Genomic DNA, 12,374 nt, shown 5'->3' on the forward strand with positions numbered 1-12,374 from the left:
GCCGAATTCACAGTGTTCCACATGGGCAAAGCTCTTAAAGGCCACGTAATCAAAACGGAACGCGATGTGGACGACATTGGATGCACGAGGAAGTGCGTGGAGCACCACAAATGTCGATCATACAACTTAAACGTTCAGACCAAAGAGTGCCAGCTCAACGAAAGGCGACATGGAGAAAACGGTACGCAGTTGGTTGATGCTCCTGGTTGGTTGTACAAATCGACTGATTACAGCAAAAAGTTGGTGAGCTCACTGTTTGTTGCTATCTCTATGAATTTATGTTTGATGAAAACAGTCTCTTGTTGTCTAGCTAACCCTTTCCTTTCTTGATTTTATTCAGAGGCCACTCGAAGCTCTTAAACGGTGGCTTTTCATTAAACAGAATTTAATGATAAAAGCTCTCTAGTGATAAAAATTTGTTAAGAAGGTCCCTGAAAACGTTTGAAATTGAACGCCAGCTTCTATATTTTATCCAATACCAAACCCGTCATTGATAATTTTACTTTTCACAAATATGTTTTTTTGCTTAGCATAATTGCTATTTTCAATCGATTTTAGCAACCTTTATTTGAAGATGCAGAAATAATATTTTATTGTGCTGTTTAGTAACCAGATTCACTGCTTGTTTTGAATAGATTGGTGCGACATGCCGAGCTCTTAACCCATGTCCTTCTCACATCCTATGCAGAGATACATGCACAAGCCCGTTTTATGAATGCGTTCATTGCGATGAAAACCATCATGAGTTGCACTGTGACATTCCACTTGGTATGTTTTTTTCATTTGAGCAATCTTTCCTACATTTTCTTTATTGCTTTTTTTTTGTTTTGTATGATAGAAATCATACTTAGTTTAAAAGCATTTTTATCATTTATATTCTCCAAATGCATCTTTCTGACATAATTGCAATGAAATCATTATCTTGAAGATAAAAACGACTGCGAGAAGAACCCTTGTCAGAATGGCAAGTGTGGATGAACATGCCAGTTATTTTTGCCTTTGTGATCCAGGCTTTACGGGAAGGAATTGTGAATCAGGTAAATGGTGGAATTGACTTCTACTTGGTTTTGTTTGTTTAACACTAGTATTGGCACAGAAAATCAAGATCTGAGAAAGAAATGGTTTCTTGTGTTCTTGAGGTAACCTTATTTATCACACGACAAAGCAAAAATCACGGTAATTGTGTCAATTTTCCTCAAACAGGCATCAAGTCTTTGTTTTGATTGACTCTTTGATGCAGGGCCACTGTGCCTTTTCCCAGTTACTAAGCACCAAATTAGTATTAGTGCTGTCAGCTTGGTTATGCTTTGGTCGAGAATCTGACTTTGACTTCATTTTACATTAATCATTGAATAAATTGAAGATTAATTAGCCGACATGTGACATTAATTTCATGGCGGCTCTACGGCTCTACGTATTATTTCACGATGTCTCTAAAGCAATTTCTGTCTACGATTGTCACAGACATCAATGAGTGTGAGAGCCTTCCTTGTTTTAATGGAGGAACATGCAGAAACGACGTGAACAGATTTCAATGCACCTGTATTGCTGGATATTCAGGAATTCATTGCGAAGAAGGTAAGCAAACGAATAATTCGTAGCTTTTCCCTTGCTTCAGAGTCAGGCACGACGTGATTGTCGTCAGTGATAATGTTTTGAAAGTTGATGTTAACTTTGGAATATGATGTAAACCCAACGAGACACATAGCAGTCTTTAAATTTAGGTTGTTAGTTAGCTAAATATTTTTGCTATTCATTTTTGTAAAATCACCTTGCTAATGATGGAGTGAAGCAGAGTTTAAAACAGATCTGAGTATTAAATTAAGTTGCTACTTTTAGTTTTATTTTACTCTTGTCTACGTTTACTTACTATGATAAATTTAAGAGAAATGATTTTTCTCTTCTAAGAAGTGCGATACAATTTTTAAGAAATGCGAAATTGTATTCAGCATACAGCGAGTTCGCATTTGCTTCACAAATATCTTCACTCAACTTTATTTTCTTCATTTCATGTGTTGCTAGTAAACATGCTTATATCTTTAGATATCAACGAATGTGCCAGTATTCCCTGCCAGAATGGAGCCACTTGCATTGATAGAGTCAACGAATATACCTGCAACTGTTTACCAGGCTACACAGGAAAAAGATGCCAAACTGGTAACGGTTCTTTTGTAAAGTAATTGCTTTGTCTGTAGTCGAAATAATTCATTATCAGCTCAATTGCAAGGACCTTGAAAGCCTTCATGTCAATTTACACAAATGGAACCATTTTTGTGACAACAGCTTTCATTTGAAATGTTCAAAGTTTGGTGGGTTCCAGTTAAAATGATTTATATCTTATTATGATGTATAATTGATATAGATGTTCTTTGAAAGCATATCAAGAAATTCTTAACATCTTTTGCCAAAAGCTGTCATTTTGGCCTAAATTCAAAAATAAATTTGACATTTTCCATTCCTTGAACTTTGAAGCGGAAGTGATGCCCTTTCTAAAGCATAATTGCAATTGTATTGCAAACAGCCTTCCTATTAACAATTTATCATATCCTTGCGGAGATCTTTGAAGTTTATTATTTCTGGCATAAACCGCGTCGATATATCTAAATTTTAGATGTTAATGAATGTGCCAGCAGCCCATGCCGAAATGGAGCCACTTGCATTGATGAAGTCAACAGATACTCTTGTAACTGTGTACCAGGCTACACAGGACAACAATGCCAGACTGGTAAGATAACAAAAGTTATTTTTTGCAAAGTAGTTTACTTTGAAAATTACGGATGTTCCATTCTTAAGCTCTGCTTTTCTAGCAGTAGTTGAACCACACAATTCACACCATTAACGTATAAGCCGCTACTATTAATGACACAACATATTTAGGGTCTAGGTTGCAATTGGGGAAGGCAGCAAATCCCTCTACTAAAAGAGTTTATTTCCTTTAAAATTATCTATCACACATAGTTTTTGCATTTGACAAACTATCGTGTTTCAATGTAAACTGTCTCATTTGTTTTGCTAAATGTATACACAGGCACAGTAATATGCAACGCCGGGTTGTGGTCCTGTAACTTTTTCGATGTCAAATGGTACCGCTGGAGCAATCTAGATATGAAAAACATTTTAAATATACCCCTTGGAAGTAAATTGACAATCCATTTGATATCATTTAGAAAGCAAGTTACAGCATAGCAAATCAAATATTTGATTTTGAAGCAGGTTGTGGTGCATTTTCTAAATTAGAATGGTTCTTTTATTGCGAATAGCAAAAAAAACGGAGCATGCTATTTCCGTGTCTGCAAGTTAATTTTTGCACTCTAAATAAAACCAACAAACTTTGTTTCTAACATTGCATAAATAAGCTCTTTAAGTATCAGCCTTGCTGTAATTATTTTACTGACACACTGCTGAAAAATCGCTTTTCTTCTAAAAATAAAAAAATTGTTGAAAAAAATTAGCGATAAATTTTCTGCATGGTTTCTGCTTGTAGCTAACATTGCAAGATAATTATCAGCCTATGATAAAATAAAAATAGTTTGATTGCCAATAGCTTCTTTCGGCATGACATCACGGTTGAATTCCAGAATATTATTCACCAAGGTTGCGTGTACCAATTCGTTTGAAGGCAGGATTAATTCATTAGCCTGACAACCAGCCTATTAATGGCCTGGTTAGCCTGATTCCTTTAGAATAAGTGGGCTGCCTGTTCCGGATTTTCCTAAAGCGATAAAACTTCTTAACAGACAAGAACCTTTGAACACTATTATATCAAAGAAAGAAGGTTTTCGCAAAAGCTATTGTTAGTATAGATGAGCTCTTGATACAAGGTGAGAAAATCTGAAAACTTGTTAGTATGAATGAGTTCATAGATAGGATAAGATACCATCTAAATAATGAAAGACTGAAACAGAGTTGAAAAACAGAAAAATGCAATGAAGCAAGTTGCTATTTTTGCCTAGTTATAATCTTGTCCCTATGTATCACCGCAAATTTAACAGTTATGAGTTTCTGTTTATAGCAAGAACAAATGAAAAAGTTCACAACAGAAAGCTCAGTTTTACTTCACAAACATTTCCACTCAACTTCAATTTTTCCAATTCATGTATTGCTAGTAAACATGCTTATATATTTAGATATCAAGGAATGTGCTAGTACTCCCTGCCAAAATGGAGCCACTTGCATTGATAGAGTCAACGAATATACCTGCAACTGTTTACCAGGCTACACAGGATTAAAATAGTTCTTTTCTGCAAAATATTTTAATTTGAAGATTACGAATGTTTCAATCTAAAGACATTCTATTGCAAAAAACAGGTTACTCCTTTTTGTGTAAGTTTAATATCTGATTACCAGATTTCTGTAGATTATTTGAATAATCCTTTGATTTATTCAGAAATTGACTGAGTTGAAATGTTATGCTTTTAGAAATCAACGAATGTGCCAGTACCCCATGTCAAAATGGAGCCACGTGTGTCAATAGAATCAACAAATATTCTTGCAGCTGTTTACCAGGCTACATGGGACAAGAATGCCAGACTGGTAAAATGTCTCTTCCTGACATAGTGGAAATTGCGAGCGCATGCGCACATCTTTTGACAGTCCATAATGGCGCCACCACTGTAAGCGTGCGACCAATAGAAAAACACGTTCCTGTCTTTATATGCTTTTTCCTTATCGAAATTTTGTCTTTCAAAGTCTCCATTTTTAATTTTTTTTTTCAGCACAGAATCACAGCCGTAAAGACTCCATCTTAGTGCGCATGCGCTCGCAATTTCCACTATGTCTCTCTTCGTAAAATTGGACTTTTTCTGTTTTGCACAAAATAGACTTGCACCCTGCCCAACTGCAAAGTATTGCACTTTGAATATCTGGAACTTTCCGGTTTTTTAGTCTTTTGTCTGTTTGAATAATTATCAACATACACAAAACGTATCACGATCGCGAGAACCGCCTTCATTGAATTTAATCATTTTTTCAGGTTGTAGTTGACAAAAGCAGCCCACATTATTTAAAACAAAATCATTTGATTTCGTGTTTGATATTCAATTGAAATGTTTTTTGTTGTTGGTACTTTTGCAGCACATTGCAACGAATGTTAACTGTTCAGTCATTAACTTCAATCAAATCTTATTTACAACAGACATTTATGAATGTGCCAGCAGTCCGTGCCAAAATGGAGGGAAATGCGTTGATAGAATCAACGGATATACATGCACCTGTGCCACAGACTACTCCGGACAACATTGTCAGACTGGTAAAGTGTCTCTTCTTCAAATAGTCCTTTTCCCTTATATTTCGATCGATTTTACTGTTCTTATATCTACAAATCATTCTTCTTTGAAAATCAAGAAGGTTTCAGACTTGAAGCTCTTTATCTGCTTAACAGAAGTCGAATCTCACAAGATGCAAAGTAGTATTTAGAACAGCTTTTATTTGTTAATATTAATCCCAAATTATAATATTGATGTGGTTGATATTAGCAGGTAATGGTAACACAATCGTTATGTTTGAAAGTCTATCTCAGAAAGCGAGTCTTACAGTGGTTTTCTAGATCTGATGATAAAATTGATAAAAATGGCTTTTGGTAATATTTACAGGAGAGTTCTAGCATCTATTTTCAAAGTGATCCATTTTGTGCAGAGCTACAGTATATTATATTCTAAGATATTAATAAATGTGCAAGCAACCCATGTCGTGTTGGAACCACTTGCATTAATGGTGTCAACAGGTTTCCTTGCAGATGTTATAATGGCAAAATAGGTCTACTCTGTGACACTGATAAGATTGCATTTTTCTTTGCCGTATATTCTTTTATTTCTGTTTGATGAAAATGAGGACTGGAAGTATTTTATGCAACTTAATGATAACTGACGAATAGATACAAAGGCATAAATCAATCCATTTATCATTACAAACAATCATTTAATCACATAAATCAGTCATTTAATCATCCCAAATCAATTAATCGATCGTTGAACCAGTCTTTTAATCGATCGGCGAAACAGTCAATCACTCAAGACATTCTCAATTGACAATCTTCTTTTCTTACAAGCTTGTTGGCAAAAATCTGAAAAAAACGATCATAGGGAACTGAAAGAAAAAAGAATTCACAGATATTAAAGCGATTCAAAATTCATCGCATTCCCATTTGAGGTTTATACTATTCTTTTTCTTGACTTCAGCTCGAGATTACGTCGGCTGCTACAAAGATAGTAGAACGAGGGCACTCCCGCATGTGAGAGGGCTAGACGTTTCCGCAGGGCATCTTACAGCTAACTGCATACAGGCTTGTTTCGCATCCAATCAGGCATACGCAGGGCTGCAAGCTGGTAGTCAATGCTTTTGTGGAACATCATATGACAGATACGGGATAGATGGAGACAGCTCTTGCTCTTCACAATGCCGAGATAGCACTGGAATGTATTGTGGTGGAGGCTGGAGAAATTCCGTTTACAAAACAGGCAAGATTCTCAATACATACAAATGCTTGCTACTTGTAAAATACATTTTTTAAAATAAATTACAAAATATTTCGTAGTAACCACCAAAAGAACTTAATAGACCATTTTAAAGCTATACAGGTATGACTGAACCAGGGCACATAGTCAAAACTCAGATCTTAGAAGAAATCTCAAAAAAGTAAGTACAAGGAAATTGATCAAAATTATTTAACAGATCGTTCAACTGGCTTTTTCTCTCATACAGGCTACATTTCACGTAAAAGACGATGAATTTGGGCTTAAAAGATGCAAAGATTCTGAAGAAAAGGTTGAAAAGTACGGAACCTTGTCAAGTTGGGGGTTTGAAAACATTGTCATGACCACTGACCATTAAAACTCTTGGTCAGAGTTGTATTTAAGTTTAGCTTAATTTTTCTTACTTCAAAGTTTAGCATTGTAAATAAAAATTAGCGCGAAAAAAATCATATCTAAAAATTTATTGTTAGTTATGTTATTGATTAAAAGTTTTCGTTTAGGAAATGTCATTTGCTAATGTTTTGGCTTCCCTTGAAGTGAATATTGCCAAAGAATTTACGCAAGATTAATCTTGCCTTAAAGTTTATTGAAAAATTAAGAACAGGCAACCTGCACCTTCATTCTCTGGTTCTTTGAAACTAACAGAATGTACCCAGAAAGCATTATATGAGATGTATTTATTGATTGAAGGATTAATTGATTGTAGTGCAGTGATTGAAGTGATTGCAGTGACTGATTGGTTGATTATAATATAATAATAATTATAAATAATTTGTTTAAAGTTGGCCTACTAAATGAACGTATGATAGCTAATAAAGAAGCTAATTAAGGTCAACTATCTATAAAGAATTAGTATTAAATAAATATATGATACAATATTAAAAATATTTATGCAACGACTGATATGGTATAGCGCTAAAATGTTTATGCAACGTTACAATATTAAAAATGTTTATGGTATAATGTTCTGAATAAAACCTAATCCAGCAATAAATATTTTACACAATCTACAGTCGCATTCTATAGGGTGTGCTCTTAATCCTTTTTTAATTGTTGCCAATGATTGGGACTCTCTTATACTGTAAGGTAGTGTTTGCCACAGTTTTTGACCTAAATATCTCACAGTTTCTATACCATAAGAAGTTGTCCTGGCTTTTGGAATGCAAAGATTATTTTTAGTTCGCAAATCATGATGTACATTTCTTGTTTCAAAAATTTATCGTAGAAAGTCTACTGTTTCATTAAAGAGTAGGTTCGTACATGGCCATAAAAAGCACAGAAAAGCGGAAACATGGAATACTAAATTAGTCTTTCTCTGTCAGCGCTGTCTGTCAGAGTTTAAACATCGGATAAGCTTGAAACCGCTGTGAAAGAGGATTTTTAGATTTATTTAGAGCATTGATTCATTATCGTTAAATGGTAATTGTAAAGCAATGAATGTTCAAAGATAGAAAATATGTTGGACAAATTCTGGCCTTATGCAGTATTCCTTGCATCAATGCTATCATTAATGGCCAATCAGAAAGCATGTGATTGATACAACTAACAACCTTTACTTTGATATCCAATGATTGCCTTTGAAAGACCTTCCTAAACTATATCAAATGCATCATCACTCTAGTAATTTAGAAAAAAGTAGATTTATTGATGGGAGGATATATTTTTCAAGCGGTAGGGCTAAAAACTTTCATAACTTATTTAAAACTGTTTTGACATTTTTCTCTGAAACTGCTATTTAAAAAAGCAACTCAAAGGTGAAGAAATCTTAAAAAGTCCCGGATAACACGATTTGAATGATTCTTCCGTAAATACTTTGAAGTAGGGCTAATTTAGACCATGATATATTGTCATTTGAGGTAGCAGGGCTATTAAAGTCACCTTTAAGGAAACGTGGAAGAGCTACGACCATGCAAAAGGAAAGGCTGTCTGCAAGTTCAAGATAAAAGGCAATCATCCCACGTCCACCTTGTAGTATGCATTGGCTAGCCTTTGCAGTGTCTAGCCTAGCGACGAAAGTAATTTTGAAGTCTTCTATGAAGAGCTAGACGAAGCTATCAAGAATAAAAAATGAAATGAAATTAAGATAGTGATGGGTTTACAAGATGACAAACTAACATAGAATAGAGCTAATAGGCATCATGAATGTATCAACAGAATTTTTGAAAGATTTTTAAAAATCAAGGTCTTCCAGTCATTTTCTTTTCAATTAGAAATCCAAGGTTCTGATAAATGGGGCAAAGACGATTAGATTTTCAAAAATCTCAAAAATAAGTCTGGAATAGTGGTTTGGAAATTTATTTCTCCAACAATTGTTTCTAAGCTTTTGCCTGAAAGCTGACAAATCTTCGAAGTAGATAGATACCTCAATTGAAGAACTAAATCAAACTGTTTTCCATTTGTGGGTATCATTGAAACTGTTTCTATGACACTAGGCAACCGAAGAGTTTGCTTTAAAACTTACATTAATTATGCAAATGTAAGTAAGCTAGTAATGCTTAATTAATAATGCGTGAGGTTAGCTTCAAAGAAGAATCAAAGAAGAACGAAGCAAAAGCAACACTGGAAGCTAGAAGATAACTTCAACTATAAAGTAAGTTTTATATTGGTTATTCCTCGGTGGAATGGTAAGAGGTGAGTCGGTCACTCGATTACCTTGGTTTTCAAGACAAAGCACATGATAAAATGTTATCATACGTTGTTGGTAATCTGCATCTGCACGAAAGCCTTTTAAAGCTGGCTTGGGGTTAACCTAAAGTATTGAAGGCTGCTACCGAATCTACCGATTACCTTTAACAGGAAACTTTGAGATTGAAATCAAGATATCCATCTGGAGAACACAAGTTGCGAGTCAAAATCAGCTATAGCCTGCAAATTCTATCTATAGCTTACGTACGTTAATAGATATTTATTGTCTGCCTCCTTCTTTCCAGCATGTTTCTTGCTTTCTCATACTTTGTTATCTGCATAAACCACGCTTATTTTGTAGAAGGATTGGAGACGTAAAACCTTTGCGAAATTTACGAAATGACAAAAGTTTCACCTTTTAGGGACCATGTCAACAGATCTATTGCCCATCTTTGGAGTTTCAATGTACTTGACGCTACTAGTTTCATTGTTTTGCTTTGCTACAATGATGGCAATCGAAATCGATAGTGCAAGTAAAGCTGTTTTCGAAGAAGTTCATAACCCATCACAGACAATGACAAGCATGTTTCATAAGACTTTCCATCAATGCAGCATGGACAAGTCATGCCGCTTTGTTATTAAGGATGTCAAGAATCAGAAGTTTTATAGATTGACTGATCAACATGATTTTCCAGCCGAGAAGTCCAATCTCATTATTTGGGTCAAGAAACAATCAGGTATTTTGTGCATTCTGAAATTTTGCAAAAAGAAGAAGAAAACATTGTCATTTATAAAATAATTCGTTTAGATAGCTTCTGATTTAGATAGCTTCTGATTTAAAGTTTGAACTCTGGTATTTTTATACTGCTATTAGTTCGTGTATTAGATATGTCTGAAGGAAGATCAGATATTTAGAATTGTTATTGTTTTATATTGATATGACAGCTAATTTGGTAAACAAGGTTGCAAGATCAGGGGACATTTGCGATTATAGGTAGATGGGTCAAAAGCCTATCCTGAAAATTTATTTGCGACCTCGCTAAACGCAATTCAATAAACGTCCTTTTTTGAAAATGTCATTGGCCTTGCATCATCTTAGTAATATAATGCCTGAATATTGCGATCAGAAGTCTGATGACCCTTGATTAGTCAAGATCATATTGCTGAGTTAACATGCTTATTCTTATAGACATCAATAAATGTGCCAGCAGCCCGTGTCAAAATGGAGGCACTTGCGTTGACGGTGTCAACGGATATACATGCAAATGCGTTGAAGGATACGGAGATCCACTTTGCAAAACTGGTAAAATTGACTTTCTCTTGGCCGTCTATTTTTTCGTTTTTATTTTCGTTTGATTAAAATGAGTAGTGAAAACGTGTTATGCAACTTGATGATAAACTGAAGAATAGTTGAAATCCATATATCACTGAAAACAATCATTCAGTCATTTAAATCAAGCACTTATTCGCCCCCAAACCAAATCAATCAATCAATCAATCAATCAATCAATCAATCAATCAATCAATCAATCAATCAATCAATCAATCAATCACTAAAGTCAATCAATCATTATACAAATAGACATTTTCAAACCATAGTCCATGTTCAAACTCATCAGTTACATCAATTTACCGCTAGCCATTTCATCATCAAAAGTAATTCAAATCAAAACATCTCATTGAAAGTCAGTAATAATATATTGGTCGAAATATGTCGCAATAGTTGTTGTTGAATTCTCTAAATTATGCACTGATGTAAAGAGGAAGTAACTTAAACACCTACTTTTGATACCTTAATGCAAATCGGGTTCGAATGTTTCGAAATTATTCACACAGGGCATTACATGAGTTATAAATAGTTTGTGGTATGTAGAAAAATGCAAACAAAATAGGCCAATAATAAACATGCATGCACCAAGGAAATCATCCAAACTTCTCTGCATTTTTTATATTTTATCACGTAATACCAACTGAAGCATCCCTGACTGACAAGTAATAAGAAAATTGGCACTTTCAGGGCACAGAACTAAGCGTAGTCTACCTCTCCTTTGCTCTTTGCTGTTGGTAGATTATGGGTAAAATGGGAGAATGATGATGAAACAGTAATACGGACATATAGACGTCCTTTGCAATAGTTTTTCGAGACATAGCCATATTTACTGATTTCGATGAAGCTCCATCACTGCAACCACCGCTGTCGCACCGCTACGACGTCCATTAACTGTTTATATCGATCTGAAAGGGAGACTGTTTTGAGCCAAATTTGAGGCTGTACGCTGCATATTTCTCATTGTTTTAGCTTTTCAACGGTATTTATTATTCATGGAAAGGAGCAATATGATTGGTTGAAGTACCATCTGGCGTCTAGGGTACCTCTGCGTATTAATGACCAGTCTCAATTCAACATAAAGTAGCTCAATCTTCAAAATTAGCTTCAAAGATCTCACAGCTTCTCGATGCTTCGCAGTGTTATCGCTGTCTTACTTTCCCATGAATTTCGTGATATTTTGAACTTGTACGAAATACAACGTATCGAAGGCAACAAATTCAACCCGAATCAATACTCACCTAAGCATTTTCAAGTTATTACTTTTTTACGTCGTATAAATAATTTTTCTGAAAAATTACAGGGTATCCACTGAATACCTTGAATACCCGGGCGCTGCGCCGCAAATTGTGGAGTGATTTTGAAAATATTCTCTAAACTTACTAATTTTCCAGTTTTTAATTTACACTCAAAATCAAGCTTTCCACAAGCCTTTTGTGAATTAGCTCAAAATATTCAAAGTGCTTAAATGCTTTTAATAATTGAACAAACATCCTAAAATTGACCTGAAGGAGCAAAATGAATTTGTGATGTTTAGTTTTTGCTCATCTGACAGAAAATAATAATTTATTATTAGATAATATGGCTTTTTTTCTAGTTGCATTCTTCCGATACACTGATTGAAGTTTTTGATACTCTGATGGTTAGGGTGTCGGTTTCGACAACACTTTTAAAGAATGGCACTTTTTCGCTTATAAGCAGCAAGTGATATTTTTGATAAGATAATACAGAAATTCAAATTCAAAAGTTTTACAGCAAGTATATTTGCTTACAATAATTCTGGCAAGCTTTTTCTTTCATTTCATGTGTTCCTGAGTTAACATGCTTATTCTTATAGACATCAATGAATGTGCCAGCAGCCCGTGTCAAAATGGAGGCACTTGCGTTGACGGTGTCAACGGATATACATGCAAATGCGTTGAAGGATACGGAGATCCACTTTGCAAAACTGG

At 34.8% G+C, this 12,374-nt stretch overlaps 1 protein-coding gene across 1 annotated transcript in view; it reads left to right on the forward strand.

Annotated features, from left to right (window-relative positions):
• The window catches only part of LOC135687731 (uncharacterized), a 57,431-nt gene that overhangs the window by 14,259 nt on the left and 30,798 nt on the right, over positions 1-12,374 (forward strand). Inside the window, exons 12-24 of the mRNA XM_089110860.1 lie at positions 14-239; positions 636-768; positions 929-1,037; positions 1,465-1,578; positions 2,044-2,157; positions 2,612-2,725; positions 4,420-4,533; positions 5,135-5,248; positions 6,177-6,490; positions 6,700-6,762; positions 9,505-9,832; positions 10,285-10,398; positions 12,260-12,373. Coding sequence (XP_088966986.1) covers positions 14-239; positions 636-768; positions 929-1,037; positions 1,465-1,578; positions 2,044-2,157; positions 2,612-2,725; positions 4,420-4,533; positions 5,135-5,248; positions 6,177-6,490; positions 6,700-6,762; positions 9,505-9,832; positions 10,285-10,398; positions 12,260-12,373 — 1,971 coding nt within the window. The remainder of the gene's footprint in view (positions 1-13; positions 240-635; positions 769-928; positions 1,038-1,464; positions 1,579-2,043; positions 2,158-2,611; positions 2,726-4,419; positions 4,534-5,134; positions 5,249-6,176; positions 6,491-6,699; positions 6,763-9,504; positions 9,833-10,284; positions 10,399-12,259; position 12,374) is intronic.

Source organism: Rhopilema esculentum, chromosome 10 (assembly GCF_057945365.1).
Source record: "Rhopilema esculentum isolate cy_ngs chromosome 10, ASM5794536v1, whole genome shotgun sequence".
NCBI lineage: Eukaryota > Metazoa > Cnidaria > Scyphozoa > Rhizostomeae > Rhizostomatidae > Rhopilema > Rhopilema esculentum.